Here is a 17,861-nt window from a genome sequence, read left to right as displayed (position 1 = left end):
TCCTCTAATACCACTTTTTGTTCTACTTGTATATTCCCTCTACAACACTCAGTTACAGCAATGCCTCGGCACAGGAAAAAATTTGTTGATATTTTTTAATCCTTTAGAAGCATCAGATGCATATGAAAATTCAAGGGTGCAAATGAAAGCCATAATGCCAAAGTACGTGACTCATTTTATTTAGTATACTGCTCCTTCTTTCATAGTGGTTGATAATGATCAGCGGCATGAAGAGAGGTAATAGCAGATACATCCACTACAAAACAGTCTCACTAAACAGGTTGATTTTGTCAGGTGCAATGAGCATATCTCAGAAGGAAATTGTGCAGGAGGAGGCCCTTTGGGCTCTGAGAACAGAGGAGTGTATGATAGAAGGCACACCTCAGACAGAGTCCCATGTAGAAACATACCTGGTATGGTGCAGTCTTCCAGTTTCACAGTTGGACAGGACCAGATAATCAGGAAGGAAGAGAAACTCTGACTCACTTCTGGTTTCCTCAGTGGTCATGGTATTGGTGCTTGGGTTACTTCTTGGCAGAGAGGAGCTGGCAGCATGGACAGCATGAAGAGAGCTGGCAGGGGATGGCCTGAGGGAGGAGGGCATGCGAGAGAGGCTCTCCATGGAATCTGCTGGAGAGATCATTTCCCAGGTTAGTTTTTTAAGAATGGCTATAACACTCGCTCAAAATTTCACAACAGCATTCAAGAAGCCAAATAGAAGATGCAAATCACAGCTGGTGTTTGTACTGATGGAGGCAACCATTTCCCCAAGCTATAAACAATGTCTGGGAACGAAAGCCAATGTTCCAAGAGTGAAGTGTTGAATCAATTAAGAGTAAAAAAAAAAAAAAAAGAGCATTCTTGGCCTGAAACTGCAGTTAGTCTACACACAGCCTCTTTATGGCCTTCAGCAGCAGTCTTGCACTTGCATCACTGTTTATTCACTCAACAAATATACATATATATACATGTATGTATTTATGGATAACAAGTCTATGTTATATAGTTACACACGCAGTTCTGTATATATGTGTGTTGAAGGCTTGGTCCTCAGCTGGTGGATCTAATCGAGACGTAATTGGATCATGAGGGCTATGAACACATCGTGGATTGGTGGAATTATTGAGCAGTGAAAGGAATTGGGTCTTCTTGGAGAAAGTAGGTCACTAGGAGCAAGTCCTTAGGGGCTGTATCTTTTCCTGTTCCTCTGCTTCCTGTTTTCCATGAAGTGAGCAATATGTCTGCTACCATGATGCTGTCTATACCTTACCTCAGGTTCAAAGCAATGGATCCAGTTGACCACAGACTGAAACCTCTGAAACTGTGAGGAAAAATATAAATGCCTCCTCTATTTCATTGGTTTCAGGTTTTTTCACAGCAACAAAGACTGATGAACATGGAAAATTGGTACTAGGAACCTTTGTTACATGTGGTATGCTATATGTGGCAAAGAACTTGTCTGCATTTTGTACATACACTGGGACATTGAATACGGGTAAGTTTAAACATGATTAATTAATGTAGAGTAGGAAATCTCAAGGCAGAATTCATGCAGTGGCATGGTTCGTAACAGTTGCTGTTAGATACGTTTATAGTGGAAATCTAGAGCAAAAGGCAGAGCAGATAAATGTGCAGTGGCCAGAAAAATCCACGTAAAGTTGGGGCTAATGAAGTCATGGTTCCTAAGGAGATTAACACCATTAAAAAAAACCCAAATACTTTGTGCTATGACAGTAGAAAAGATGTCTTGTTAATGGTCAATGATATAAAAGTGTAAACGTGTTTGAAAGACTTTCCTTTGAGGAGAGTGCCACTGAGGTGCCCCACTAGGGTGCCTAGGGAAGTTATTACCCAGGTTCAGTTGCCCAGGCTCCCAGAGGCCACTGTAGTATGTTCCAAAGTAGACTAGCTACCATTTGAACTGGCGGCAGATGTTGCCATTATCCACGTGGCACCGGCTTTGTTTTTGTTTTCCATGCAGAATATAAGAATTGGCGGGTCTCAGCTGCTTCTCTATAGATTCCAAAGGAAAATGTGGGAGGCCAGGTCAGACAATGTGTGGTAGATGCTCCATATTCCTGGTATCTCTAACTTCCTGGGTCTCTATTATGTCTTTGGCTTTACTTTCACAGTTTCATGCATTATCTTTGCATCTACTCAGGAAAACTGCAGGCAAAGAACAGAACCAGCCCAAGAGAGAGTCCATGTAGGCTGTAGCTAACAAGGATGTAAGCCCAGTCCTATGGAGCTCACATCATGACAGCTTGTTCCCCAGATGTTGGACATGGACCTACAGATTTTTAAAGCCTTTTTTATTATCTGTAATTAATTGTACAAAAGGTTTCAATTATGTGTACAGTACATTTTGATCCTGTCACCCCTTCCATAATTCTCCCCCTACTCCCATTTATCCCAATCTCACTTGTCCCCTAAAGTTTCCTAGTTCCATTTTCATATATGTATGTGTATTAGGACTGTACTTGCCTACCATTCTCTCCATTTGTCTTCCTTGTACCATTAACTTCACTCCCCTCAAACAAGACCTGTTTCAGCTTCCTGGTATTCATTTTTTAAATTGCCTGTTAATTGTGCAAAGAGGTTACACGATGGAAATCCACCCCTGTTCATATATGTTTCTATTTTAGATCTAACTTCCACATAATGAGAGGAAAACATGAGCCCGTTGTCTCTGAGCCTAACATTTTACTTAATTTCTCCATCAATTTTCTATGATACATTATCTTTCCTTTTAGATGAATAAAGTTGTAATTCTAATTTTTATTGATCCATTTATGAGTTATACAGCACCTGGGCTGTTTCCATGACGTGGCATTGTGAACAGTGCAATAATGAACACGCGTGTGCAGGTTTTATTGTATCCTGAAATGCAATATTTTGGATAAGTGAAGAGTTGTAATACTAAATTATAGTTCTATTTTGAATAGTTTTTTTTAGCAATTGCCATACTGTTTTCCATGGTGTTTGCCCTAATTTACATGGTCATCAGTGGTATAAGAATGTTCCTTTTTATCTGAATTCTTGCCAGAATTTGTTTTTGTTCATATTATTGATGATGACCACTCTCACTGGAGTGAGAGAGAATCTCAACATTGTTCTGATTTGCATTTCCTTTATGGCTAGACATGTTGAGAATTTCTTCATGTATTTATTGGCCATTTTTACTTCCTTTGAGAATTCTCCAAGTTTTTTGTCCATTTGTTAATTAGGTTATTCATTCATTGGGGGCTTACTGTTTTGAGTTCCTTGTATATTTTGGTTATTAGGCCTTGTCAAACATATATCTCAAAGATCTCCCATTCTGTAGGCTGTTTTTTTTTTTTAGCTTAGTGGCTATACCATTTGATTATGCAGAAGCTTATTAGTTTGATAAAATCCTATTTGTTAATTCTCTCTTATTTGTGGAGCCCCTGGAATTCTACTCAGGAAATTCTTGCCTATGCCAATAACTTCTAGTGTTTTCTCTAGCTTTCCTGTAATGGTTTCAAGATCTATGGAATTTAATGTTTGCCCTGTTAGGTTTTGGTCTTGCGTTGGTCTGATCTTTGCTTGCTATTGTCATATTCTTCCCTTTTGGAATGGGCATGTTTACTCTTTATCATTGTATGTATGGACTATGTAGATTGTTTTTTTTTGTTTTTTTTTTTTTTTGGCCAGTCCTGGGCCTTGGACTCAGGGCCCGAGCACCATCCCTTGCTTCTTCCCGCTCAAGGCTAGCACTCTGCCACTTGAGCCACAGCGCCGCTTCTGGCCGTTTTCTGTATATGTGGTGCTGGGGAATCGAACCTAGGGCCTCGTGTATCCGAGGCAGGCACTCTTGCCACTAGGCTATATCCCCAGCCCTATGTAGATTGTTTTTTTAATTTTACAATATTTAAAGCTAAAGGACTGTCTTGAGCTTGTGTAGAGACTTTCAAACTTTGAGCAATGCCTAAAATGTTCAGATTTTGGTTGTACATAAGACAGTCAAATCATACTGAGTAGAATTATGACCTTTTTATTGTCTTTATTTGAAAGTTAGGTGTGGTTTTAGGACATATGTTTGGTGTCAAGTTGATAAGGAGTGAATTTATGATAATATTAATTATCAATTTCATTGGGTTGACGTACCTGTGAAGGCATTTCTAGGGATGATTAACTGATATCTGCCCTGAATGTGGGCAGAACCATTCAAAATAAACTAGGATTCCTGGTGCAACACATGAGGAAGAAGAAGGAAGCCCATGAGCACAGGTTCTACCACATGCTCTTGCTGTTAGAATGTTCTGCCTCACCACAAACCCACAACAATGAAGCAAGTGAACCAAATACTGAAACCTTTGAAACCATGAGACAAAAGTTGTTTTTCTTGGATACATGTCAAAACAATGAAAAGTCTTATTAACACATTATACATGTACACACACACATATGTCTGTATCTTTCTTAGTATTGCATCCACTGTGTGACTAGAACTCTTTTAACCCTGATGATGTATCTGAGACAAAGACCTTGACCTTATTGATGAGTTTACATTCTAACAAAAGAGTAAGACAAAGAACACATGAGGAAAGAATTGAATTAATAATTCTTATCAGTAAAGAAATGGAAATGCTTTATTGTGATAACTGGAAAAGCCCATGTTTCTCAAGAAGACTAGCATTGTCTCCATCACCTGAGATCATGGTATTAAGATGTATTTGGATCAGCAACCAGTAAAACCCTCAGATCAGAAAAGGCCAATGAAAAGCCTGCTTTTGTTTCTCTTTTGAACCAAATTGACAGTGGAGGATCCTTGATTTAAAGAGACCCTGAACTGCTTTGGTTCAAGTATGGGCTCTATTACTTGCTTATCAGGTTACTACTTGCCTTCTTCAAGTTTCCTTCTCTGCAAAGTAGAGATAATAATAACAACATACATGCCATAGAACTAGTATGGAGATAAAACAAGTTAATATGCAGAAATTTTTTGTTCTGTTTGATAGTAAAGGCTTTGTGTTTGCTAGTCAGGCTTGTGTGGATCACGATCCTCCTATTTATGCTTCCCAAGTATTGATTGAGGTCTCAGAACATTTTTGTCCCTGGAATGGCCCAGGGACATGATTTTTCTGATCTTTGCCTCTCGAGTAGCTAGGATTATAGGTATGAGCCATCAAACCCTGTTATAAAAGCATTTTAACAGAGCTTCTAGCCCAGGTGCACATAATATGATGACTAGTTTATGGTTGCTGGAGACAAAACCAAACACTATATAGTCATTCCCTCTTATCTACAGTTTTACTTTTCATTGTTTCAGTTACCAACCATCAACTTTGGTCTGAATACGTGAAATGGAAAATTCCAGAAATAAATAATTTATTAGTTTTAAATTGCAAGCCATTCTGAGTAGCCTGATAAAATTTTATTCCATCCACACTGTGCTGCCTGCAACGTGAATCACTCTTTTGTCACTGTGCTCACATTGCACCCATTGGTCACGTAAGTAGTCCTCCTAGTTATCAAATTGACTGTCATAGTATCACGGTGATTGTTTTAAAGTAACAGTTATTTGGCTTAATAATGGTCCCAAGTGTAAGAATAGTGATGCTAGGAATTTGGATAAGGAAAAGAGAAGTCATAAAGTGAACTTTTCCTTTAGGGGAAAGTGGAGAACATTTCAACTTAATAAAGAAAAAGCCAGGCTTTGGTGGCTCACACCTGTCATCCCAGCTAGATCTCAGGATCATGGTTCAAAGCCAGCCTAATCAGGAAAGTCCATGAGACTATTGTCTCCAATTAACCAGCTAAAAGCTGGAAGTGGAGATATGTATCAAGTACTGAGAACATCAGCCTTGAGGGAGGAAGCTAAGGGACATTGCCCCATATCCTAAGTTCAAATCCCAGTAGTGGCATTCAAAAAAGGGAGAAAGAAAAGAAAAAAGAGAGAATAGTAGAGTTTTGTGCTATCCAAGGCTTCAGGCATCCAGTGGGGATCCTTGGAATAAACCCAATGCAGATAAGGTACTGTATGTGAAAATTCTCAAGACTTGCTTGTCTGATAGCTTACTCTTTATTGTTTTTCTTGAGTTATTGGTAAACCTACTAGATATATATGTGCTTTAGTATAAATCCTGGATGGGAAAAGAAACAAAGTTGACACATAGCAGGATGCATGCACATGTATCTAATTTGAGCTGATGGCAGGGAATAGAGGTGAAAAGTCAATAGAGCTGGAGGACTTGATCAGGAACATTCTGTTTGGCTTGTCTGATATCAGACTGTAGCCAAAATGGACTTATTTTGACTTTACAAATATGCTTCATTGATTATACCAAGGATTAATAAAGTCCTATCAGTTTATTTTCATTTATCTGTTATCAAAGCTCAGCAGTGTGAGTGAAAAGTCTTACTTAATACATTTGCTGGTTCATGAGAAGAAAAGGCCTGATGGCCTCAGGAAGCATACACTCATGTCTGTCCTAAAGAGAGATGCAACTATGACTCCTCATTGCCATCTACTGTTAATGTGGGTATTTTAGTGCCAGATGGTAAAAATCAGTAACTACTGAAATACTAAAGAAATTGTAGTCTAGATTCAGGGTCCTGTTTTATCTATTAGAATAAGACATTAAAAAGAAAAAGATTCAAATTCAAAATTTCATATTTTGAGAATCAGTTTATTGTGTAATAATGCCAGGGCCCGAGAACAAAATCCACAAAGGGATTGTAATACATTCGTTATATTACATGGGAAGCATGGTGTGTGAATATGTATGTGTGTATGTGTGTGAGTGTATGTGTTTGTGAAAGAGAGAGAGAGCGAGCACACAAGCAGGAGAGAGTCAGCAAGTCAGACAGACAGAGACAGAGAACTAGAGAAATTGGATCCATTGCTTCCTCTACCCAGAAATGGTCCAGAGAAAACTTGCAGTTTATTTCACTTGCAAACATCTGTAGTGCTGTGTGTGAGTAGACCCTGCTTTCACATATTTGGGGTTTGAGTCATAGAACCAGGTGAAGGCAATCTGGCATTTCCAGTACTTTACTGTATTTAATTGAGAATATCTCTGATGTTAATTAGATGTTGAAAATATCTTCAAGGAGACAGGCTTGGCACATTGCACCATTTTCCTGCACTGGGTCTCCAGTGCAGGCATAGCTTCCCAGGCTGTTCCTTAGAAGAAAGGAAGTGCAGCTTTGTTCTTACCTCCACTGCCCTCCAGATGACTAAGGTTGCAGACCTGACTGATGCTGTGCACCCACACCTGCATTTCTTCTTCAGTCTTGGCCACCAGATAGAATGTACGGGAAGTGGTCTTGACAATGAACACAAAATGGTTCTGAAATTCCTTACGAACAAACCCAGGGCCTGCATGTTTCCACACAGCACATTCACTGAGGTCTATCACGCGGATGGGCTTGCTGGAGTGCTTGGTCCTGTAGTACTCCAAGACATCTGGGTTGCCACTCATGCGACCCCGCCGGAGGACAAACCAGCGCTTGCGCCATGCCTGCAGAGACAATTCAACATGGAGTTACTGTACTAAGTGCTCTTACTTATCTGGCCCTTCCAAGAACAATATGTTGTGATAGAAGGAGAGAAACCAGCCATTCTATTGATAAGGTGTATCATCATTTGCAAGTCTTTATCGTATGATTATAAGGATGAATCACTATTAGGGAGTCCAAGGATGCGATTTACATCCGTAGTTTCAGTAAGGAAATGAACCTCTGGATTCCCTATCTCACTACATGTTCATTCTGTGCCTCTGTGCCTCTGTGCCAGCCTGCATGGCTACCACATACTTACTTTCTGCTATAGGGTAAAGTAAGGTGGTCAGGTCTGGCCATTGCCTTCATGGTGGAGGAAGGGAAGTCCCACCCCCAGGTCATAGGCTGGCCTGAATCCCTGGAGACAGGAGTGGGCACTTGCCTGATAAGTTACTAAACCTGTCAGTCCAGTGCCTGGACTGGGAGCTTCCTGTGACCCTGTCCCCTGACCTGATCCTATTTAGGCCCAGACAAGCATAGGCACCATTACACCATGCCATGTGTCTCTGTGTTCCTGTCCTGTCCCCTGTCTCCTCCCTCTTCTCTGGTCACCATGGTATCCCACCTCAGCTCTCCATTCAAGCTGAATTGGTTTGTGGGTATTGTTTTTGTTCTCTCTGCCCTGTTTCCTAATAATGTTAAGTGTATTTGTGGCTTTCAGGCCTTTGTAACAATTGGCTGCCTGCAGACTGCTAATGCGCTAATAAAGACTCCAAGATTCAGCCTCTCAAAATGTGGCTTTTCTGTTTTCTCACCTCACAACAAGGGAACTGCTTGCTGCATTGGCCCCAATTAGGAATTGAGCACAGAGATGAGCAACAGGCTGACCTAGCAGTGCTTCCTCCCACTACAGATTCTCAATGTAACAGTTGGCAAATGCAAATGGAGAAATTTATGGCTCTGTGGTTTTCTCTCCTATGCTGTGGCATGTGTGACAGCCGGAAGTGTGGTGCTGCTGGGAGGCATGGTGAACAACGAGGCAGGAAGTCTTTTGCATATCTTACTTCATTTATTACTGATACGTTTATAAGCCTATCAGTTCTGATCAAGAGGCTAGAGAAAAGGGGAAAGCCATCATTTGGAATGTTCTCATCTCCCTTTCTCAGATAACATGAGATTTGAGGTAGCAAGGAATACAAAGAAGTGATGAAAAGTGAAAATGAAGAGCAATTGTCACAAAAGACCCACAAGTATGCTTTAAACTCACATCCCCTTTTGAGGTTGTGACAGAGTAAGCCGAGTGACAGCCATTCCAGGTAAGTTGATGCAGGTGAAGCCTGGCTTGGTTCTGCTTTTACAGACATATAAAGCTCTTAGGAAAGGTTGGGTTCTCAGGAGATAGACACGGCAGTATGATTAAGTCTGTGCTTTTAAGACAGGGGAAAATAATAGCATGTTTGCATGCTTGTTGAAATAATCTAGGGCAGAGGAAAAATGAATAGCTTAATAATCTCATGTTGCAAAAACATAACATTGGATGGGAATGGACCACTAAAGATGACAGGAGGAGCTTGTCTTGCCTGGAGGTTGAGAACACAGGAGGTGGAAAACTTGGACTTTTGGCATAGACTAGGGCAAACAAGGGATGGGATAATGTCCTTGGGGAGTCTGGAGTGCCCCCAAAATTTCCAAGAGCCACTTTAGTGGGGAAACGTGAAGAGGAACTTCGCTGCACTTCTCAAAAATAGGTTCCAAAAGAGGAAGTCAAACTGAGCACAGAAACATTTTTCCTGTTAACACCCCTTAATGCAAGGGGAGAATGATAGAGAAAAGTATGCAATTCATTCATACAAGTACTATTAATATGGCTAGACTCTGGGAAAGCCATGTTGAAGCAAGCCACAGATCTTGCCACTCACAATCTTCTCAATGTCAGGGGAAGCGGGCAGATGGATAAGGAGATAATTACATCCAGTGAGATAAGTGTCACAATAAGGGAAAACCAAGATGCTAAAGGGAGAACAGAGTCATCTATCAGATCAGTGGTATGAGGATGCTCCAGGAACAGGTGGTGGCTAAGGTGAGACTGAAAAAGGGCAGAGGAAGGAGCATTATTAAGATGGAAAATGCTTGAAGCTTTATGTAAGTACTTTAGCAGGCTAAAAGGTATAGTATTTATGAGAGCAGAAAGGAAAAAGAAGAGTCGCACAGTAACGTGTATAGGATGTAATGCAGCCATCAACTAAACCATGAAAATTTGCCACAATATTCTCCTTAATATTGTAAATTCCAACTAAAGAGCTATGTTTATGTAAAAACAAGAATAATACATCACTGGAACTCTTTGCTCAGTAGATCAAAGGTCCAGATTCATTAATAGATAAATGATAAGTAAAAGGAAACACCAGAATAAGACAGCAACCAATGGACTGTGAAAAAAATTGCAAACCACATATCTGATAAGGTATTATTATCCAAGATTTTAAAAGAACTCTTACAATTCAGAAGCAGGAAACTAAACTTAATTTTAAAATGGGCAAAGGATCTGAACAGAAAAGTTGTACAGACATACAAATGGCCAACAGCTATATAAAAAAAGTTCAACATCATTAATCATGCAGGAAATGAACATTGAAACTATAAGATATTACTTTGCACACATTAGGGCGTCTGTTACCAAAAGGGCAAGAGTATGTAGCTGTCTACAAGGGCATAGAAAAAAGATAATCCTTTTATATTGTTGATATGAATGTAAATTAGTATAGCTATTATGAAATTAAACCTAGAACTACCATATGGCCCCACAATTTTTGTTCTGGGTATTTTACTCAAAGGAGATGAAATCAAGAGCTCATAAAGATATCTGCCCAAATGTGTTTATTCTATCATTATACAAAATGGCAAAGGAGGGTTAGGAATATGGTCTAGTGTAGAATGTTTGTCTAGCATGCATGAAGCCCTGGGTTCAATTCCTCAGCACCACATATATAGAAAAAGCCAGAAGTGGTGCTGTGGCTCAAGAGGTAGAGTGCTAGCCTTGAGCAAAAAGAAGCCAGGGACCGTGCCCAGACCCTGAGTTCAAGCCCCAGGGCTGGCAAAAAAAAAATAGCAAAGGATAGGAAAGATCTAAGAATCTATAAACAAATGGAAAAAAATCTGTTACCTATAATAGGATATAATTCAGCCTTAAAAAGGAAAGACATCCTGGTGTAGGTTATAACCTGGAAGTACCTAGAGAACAGTGCCAGGTATAATAAGCCAGATACACAAAGAAAGGTTGTATTACCTCACTTATGTACGGAACCTTTAAAATATCCTTAAAACCTTTAAAAGTGCAGCCAGAACTAGTGTCTCACACCTGCAATCCTAGCTGCTCAAGAGGCTGAGATCTGAGGATTTTGTTTCAAAACCAGTATATGCAGGAAAGCCCATGAGACTCTTAACTCCAATTAACTATCAAAAAGCCAGAAGAGAAGTTGTGGCTCAAGTGGTAGAGCACTAGCCTTAAGCACAAAGCTCAGAGAAAGCTTGCAGGCCCTGAGTTCAAGCCTCAGGACCAGCACACACACTCACACACACATAATATGGTGCAACTATGTATAAATATTTCATGTCAGGGCTGGGGATATAGCCTAGTGGCAAGAGTGCCTGCCTCGGATACACGAGGCCCTAGGTTCGATTCCCCAGCACCACATATACAGAAAACGGCCAGAAGCGGCGCTGTGGCTCAAGTGGCAGAGTGCTAGCCTTGAGCGGGAAGAAGCCAGGGACAGTGCTCAGGCCCTGAGTCCAAGGCCCAGGACTGGCAAAAAAAAAAAAAAAAAAAAAAAAAAATTTCATGTCAAATGTCAATAAAAACTATTGATTAATAGAGAAATGAGGGATAGAGGAAGAGAAAGTGGGTGATAGGACTGTTCTGAGAAAAATATATGCATGTCTGAAATACTATTATGAAAGTCCTTGGTGTAATTAATACACACTAAAAATAATGGGTGACAGGAAAGCAAAACAGGCTCTGTTGTGAGAGTGGGTACAGTAAAAGGAGGGAGGGCTTAAGAAGAGGATGAATGAGGATGAATTTGGTGAAACACTTAATTTGCGTGTATGAAAATATAACAATGAAACCTGATGACATTATTTTAAGAAAGGGAAATGGGGGTAGAAGAGAGAGATAGAGGGGGTGAGGCTCATTTGCACATTTGTACATGTGTGAAAATGTCACAGTAAAACACCACTTATATACTAATGCATGCTACTAAAAAATGTCTAAGCTGGGCACTGGAGGCTCACACCTGTAATTCTAGCTATTCAGAAGGCTGAGATCTGAGCTATTTAAGAGGCAGAGATTTGAGGGTCGCAGTTCAAATTCAGCCTGATCAGGGAAGTCCATGAAACATTTATCTCCAATTAACCTTCAAAACGCCAGAAGTGGAACTGTGGCCCGAGTTGTAGAGTGCTAGCTTTCAGTGAAAAAGGTCAGGGGCAGCACTCAGGCTCTGAGTCCAAGCACTAAGATGGGTACATGTGCATGTATGCCCACACATACACACACATATACACCAAAACAAACAATAAACAAAATGTCTAATATAGTGATTATCAAGGGTGAGGCTTAGGAGACAATGGAAAGATGTATGTCAGAGGATACAAAGAAGTCTAGAGATATATAAAGTAAGACTATATCTTTATTCTATTAGATGTTTTGTTTAGAAGGGAAGATTTTGACATGAAAGCAACACAACCTCTGTTGAGAGGCAGACCAGGAGTGAGGGCAACAGAGAGAGTTAATAAGGGAGTTAGTATGTATATATAGCAATGAACCCCCTCCATAAAACTAACATATACTAACAAAAATCTTTTTTTTTAAGTCAATCTTTCTGGGCACTGGTGGCTCCCAGTAATCCTAGCTACTCAGGAGGCTGAGATCTGACCATTGCAATTCAAAGGTAGTCTGGGCAGGAAAGTCCATGAGACTCTGATCTCCAATTAACCATTAAAAAGCCTGAGAATGAGCTGTAGTTTCAAGTGGTAGATTGCTAGTGTTGAACAAAAACACTCGGGGACAGCATCCAGGCCCTGGTTCAAGCCCTAGGATCTGCACACACACAGAGACACAGACACAGACACAGATACAGACACAGACATATACAGACAGAAAGTCAATCTTAGTTGTTTTTGTCACAAAGCAACTATGTGAACCATTTTGCTATCACAATTATACTGTAATCCTGAACTATGCACAATAAAACTTATTTTTAAAATGAAAGAAAAATAACATGATAGAAGGGAGTTATGGATTAAATGAGAATTAAAAGATTTATTAAAAATTTAAAATATGCCTACAAGATGCTTGCTTTGGTGATAAATAAAAAAACTGCAAAGAACAAAATTTCTAGAACAGTCAGGATTGTAGCTATTTTGGAGATAGGAGAAGGTTGTGATCAAGAAAAAGAGACTTCTGGGCTGAGGGTGTTGCTCAGTGATAAAATTCTTGTCTACTATATATGAAGCCCCAGGTTCTATTCCTAGCACCACCAAAAAGAAGAAAAAGGAAGAAAAGAAGGAGATAGAAGAAGATGAGGGGGAGGAGGAGCTCTGCTTTGTGTGTAGGTATTTACCTTTTTTTTTTTTTTTTTTTGGCAGTAAGATTGAACTCAGAGGTTGGGCATGCTCCAGTTCAGGATGTTTCCATTTTACAATTTTACTGCTGGCTGAAAGTAGCTGTGCTACTTCACCTTTCTACTTCAAGACCTTGCTGCCAGGCACTTGTGAGCAACTTGGGAAGGTAAAATGAAAAAAGTTCGAGAATTAAGGACGGAAGTGAGGATGTGAAGGTGAACCTGTGCCAAGCCGATCTCTAAAGCAGAATGACTACACAGATATCTACAACCAGAATTCAAATAAATGGATGGTAGAGCAGGAGGATTGTTGAATTCATATTTAGGAAAGATACATTTGAATTTTGAATCTCTTTTTGGCTTTCTGTGTGACCATCAACAAGCAACATGACTTCTGAAAACCTCAGTCTTACCATGTGGAATCAGAGATAATAAACCTCGAGTCTCTTATGGTAAAATTTTGGTGAACCAATGACACATAGGTGACAAAATAGTATCAATTTGAAAGTAACTTATAAAATGACAACGTGTTTGTTTCTACCCATGGCACATGACACCATTTGCCTTGGAAAAACTGCTTCTCCCCCTCTGGAGGTCACCCCCCTCCCCCATTCAATGATGAGCTTGGAGGGCTTTTCCATTTCTGACCAGCAAAAATCTATTTCCCATCAGCCTTTCCTGCCACAGCCACCAAGCTGACTCATTATCACCTCACCACTATCATCTCCAACAACAAAACATGTCACATCCTGTAACCTTGTGGAAAACTATTTGTGCTCATTTCTAGAATCTGAGAGAGCTAAACTGAACTTCTCTTAGAAAGATATGTCTCGCTTATAGACCTATTAGGTTTTATGGAATTATTAGAGGAATGATTGTATCTAATCCTTCTGAGAGTAAACATGTATTGTTCTCCTCTTAGAGCAATTCAACTTGTTGGTTTCACAGTTTATGAACACTTACTACTTTATCTCTTTTTTCTATCTCATGGGCAATAATCTCCTCTTATTGTGTTTTTGAGCACTTTTTCCTGTACATCTGTTCCATTTTCTCATTATCATGAATTGGTTGGTTCCTGATTTTTCCTCTAATTAATGTAATTTTCTTCTTTGTTATAGCTTCTTTATAAAATTTTATTTTGAGTAGTTGCACAAAGAAGTTTCAATTCAACAAGTCAGATTATGAGCACAATGCATCCTAGTTTGTCTTTTAATAGAGAAAGACACATCAGAGTAAGCAAAGATGGAGGTACCTATACCTCAGAAGTGAGTCCTGTGTAATGGCAGGTAGAGGTAAAGGACACAGTTTCCAAGAAAAAGGTATTAAAACTTAAATCTGGATTTCCATGTTATAGGATGAGTTCTATTCCTTTACCTAAACTTTTATGTTGCAGTCCTATCCCTTATACCTTACAGTATGACCCTGCAGGAAAATAGTTAAATTAAGGTCATTGAGATGTGTCCTAATTATACATGACTGACATCCTTATAAGAAGGGGAAACAGGGACCAAAAAACGCATAGGTTCAACCTTTGTCCTTTGTCTCACCATTTTGTTGTTCCTCAAAGGGTGAACCAATGCAACAGCAATACTCACATGACAATATGTTGGATATGAACTTTACAATTTGGAGAAGGGGGAGTTGGGGGGAGGGAAAGTGGGAGAAAAAATGAGCAAGGGGGTAACTGTTCAACAAGAAATGTACTCATTACCTTATTATGTAACTGTAACATCTCTGTACATCACCTTGACAATAAAATTATTTTTTTAAACTGCATAGAAGGAAAACATTGTTGAGAGGCACGACCATCCTTCCTTCCACAAGCCTCAGAACCAACCATGTTGACAACTTTATTTCAGATACCAAGACTCTAAAACCATGAAGCAACACATTTCTGTTGTTTAAACAACCCACTTTGTGAGTTTGTCAGAGAATATCTAGTAAATTTATATATCCCCCAACTCTTAGTAGCTACCTGAATTACCTGGAAGAACTTCCACTTCCAGTCATATTGGTGGACTTGGCACTAAAGTTGCTATAAAACCAAACTAGAAAATCCAAACAAATACATGAAGCAACTGCTTTCAGACATTAGATGGCAGTCTGGGAAGGGCTATGAGCTCTATGCGAAGGAAAACAAAGAGCAGAGCCCTAGGAGCACCCAGGCTTTTCGCCTGTAGGCAAATTCTGGACCACAGCAATCTTGCTCAGTTGGAAAACAGAGATTCAATTTCTAGGTGGTTGGCGTGGCTAGAATTATTTGCAGAAAATGAGAGTAGAGATGATGGGAACTATATAAGGAACACCAGATATCTAGATAGGGATTTCCCTCACAAGACTTCAGCTGAATACTAACATGTGCATGTGGAGAATAAAATCCCATAAGGCAAATCCAAAATGAATAACTACTACAGCTCACATAGGAGATGTTTTTATTTTGGATGTGCCAAAATGGAGCAGCTTGGAAATTCAAGAAAGACTACACCTTGGAAGTGGGAATAGAGCCAAAATATCTCTAGACCTAACCTAAGAAAGCTTAAAAAGAAGCCTTGGAAAGATCAAAGTGATATACAACTTACTAAACTTCATACTGAAACAAAATTCAACAACTGTTAAGGGAAAACAAATAACAAAAAAAACCTGGGACATGAAACAATACAATATTTGTAATGTACAGCATCTAAAATATTACTAAAAATACAAATAATCAGAAAAATGTGACCCATAACAAAGAAAAACCAGAAAGAGACCTATAAGTAGCAGAGATAATGGAATAAGTAAATGATGATTTTAAAACAATACCATTTGAGATTTAAAGGAGGACATGTACATTATGGGAGAATTAGAAGATATAGATTAAAAAATTGAACTTATGGAAGTCAACACACAGCATCTGACATGTAAAATTCACTAGGATGGGCATAGTATAATCTTAGACACCGAGGAAGTGGTTGGTGAGCCTGAACAACACAGAGAAAAGGATGGTGGGAAAGAATAAATTGAGGCAGATGTTAAAAAAATATAACTTCCTGGACATCACTTCTAGTGATCCAATTTCACCAGGCCTGGTTTGGGGGCACTTTCAGCAATCATTTCTAAAGACTGTGATGCATAAAGATAAGTGACCAAGCATAAGAACTAAAGATACTCATCCTTAGTGACTTCATTCATTGTCATTTCCTTTAACTATCATTTATTTGATGATTATTTTCAAAAGCCACTTTCCAACTTTAATCTTTCCAGTGATTCATACAGGTAACCAACCAGTGGGCATCTCCACTTATATCTCAGCCTTAACATGGCCACAATGAAGCTTTTAATTTCATGTTACTCAGACTCACTCCTCTCCCAGCTTTCTCATTTCCCAATAAATGATACCACTACCTATCCTTTTCCTAAATGTAGAAACATTGGAGCAATCTTTTCTTCTATACTCCACATCCAAATTTTAGCAAATTCTGTTGCCTGTACTTTCACACATTTTGCTTTTCAATCAACTTATCTGGATGAACATCCCTTAGTCCCAAACATCATTGTTTCCCATCTTCCTATATCCATTGTCATAAGTCCATTGTGAATAGAGAACTCAATGACCTTTGAAAATCATAAATCAGATCATTCTATTCCCATGGTTAGTATCCTCCAAACGAATATGATTAATATCACATCACCATACTTCCATTTTGTATGGAAGTGCTACTTCTTGGTATCTAGTGTTTTCTGTTTTGGACACTAGTCTCTGGGACTAGTAGGCCTTGACACAGAATAATTGCTTAACAAATATCTAAATGAATGAATTCCATACACGGTTTCATGGTGTTACAGACCTAGGTTTCAAAGTCTTGAGAAACATGACTACTTTATAGATTTATAAGAAACCTATTCTCTAGAATTTATCAATCATGTACTTATATATTAGGAGCTGGTGATATAATAGTAAACCAGTTAGACAATGTTCACTAAGTTGGACCTTCTTATACCAGGCAAATGCTTTTCCACTGGAGACATGTGTCTGGCCTTCAGCTTTTCTAGTTTGTTTTTTGAGACAGGGTCCCAGTGCTCTTGCCGGGTCCAGCCTTCTGAGTAACATGCTGGTTTTGAGTTAAAAGCATGCTCTCTGTAGACATTGCAGCATGTTGTTGAGGATTAAATTTGGGTGTGTGAGTGAGCAGCTAATGACTTTCTAGAGCATATCTAGGATATGCAATTATCAGCTAGTAGGAGGCTATCAATGCTGACATTTGAGCACTTTATTCCTGCATTCAATAGTACTTGCCCAGTAAAATTAAAGCTGGTTGAATTATAAAAGATTTCACTTCTTTGGATGTAGAATTCACTCCAATAAAGTGGAAATGGCCTGTCTGGATTGTCAGTGTTTTGAAAAGACACTGAAATGAAGTAAGAAAAATCCTGAAAATCTCTGAGGCTGTAAAGAGACACCTTGAATGTAAACTGCTTTTCTGGCGAGAGTGATTACTGTCCTTTTGTTTCAACAGAATTGGCCCCCTTCCCCCTCTGCAGTGGTGAAATCCCTAAGCTATGAAATCATTTCCTTTGCATGTGCACAGGATGGGTCAGCAACCTGCCTCCATGTCCAGGCTGTCCAACAAGGCTGAGAAAGCAGAACTGGAGTTCTTAGTTTGGATTCTTCAATATTGCTGTTTTTCACTTATTTGTGCCTAAAGAACTATGTGGCCTTGTCTACTCCTGACCAATGGATGCACTGGCCAAAGGTGTCTAAAACTCCAGGATTTTGATGTTCAGATTCTGGTTGTT

The 17,861-nt window shown here is 39.4% G+C and overlaps 1 protein-coding gene across 3 annotated transcripts in view; it reads right to left on the bottom strand.

The window, feature by feature from the left end:
• Nucleotides 1-17,861, bottom strand: part of Gab3 (GRB2 associated binding protein 3) — a 63,583-nt gene that overhangs the window by 24,126 nt on the left and 21,596 nt on the right. For 2 of the 3 annotated variants that reach the window (XR_007209377.1, XM_048336362.1), the window contains exons 2-3: nucleotides 7,184-7,487; nucleotides 411-630 (exon numbers count right to left, since the gene is read on the bottom strand). Coding sequence is in view for 2 of the 3 variants with exons in the window: in XM_048336362.1 (XP_048192319.1) it covers nucleotides 411-630; nucleotides 7,184-7,487 (524 nt within the window). In the remaining variant the exon portion in view is untranslated. The remainder of the gene's footprint in view (nucleotides 1-410; nucleotides 631-7,183; nucleotides 7,488-17,861) is intronic. The other variant, XM_048336363.1, reaches the window with a different exon arrangement.

Source organism: Perognathus longimembris, chromosome 28 (genome assembly GCF_023159225.1).
Source record: "Perognathus longimembris pacificus isolate PPM17 chromosome 28, ASM2315922v1, whole genome shotgun sequence".
Classification (NCBI taxonomy): Eukaryota; Metazoa; Chordata; class Mammalia; order Rodentia; family Heteromyidae; genus Perognathus; species Perognathus longimembris.
This window is presented reverse-complemented; position numbering and strand designations above follow the sequence as displayed.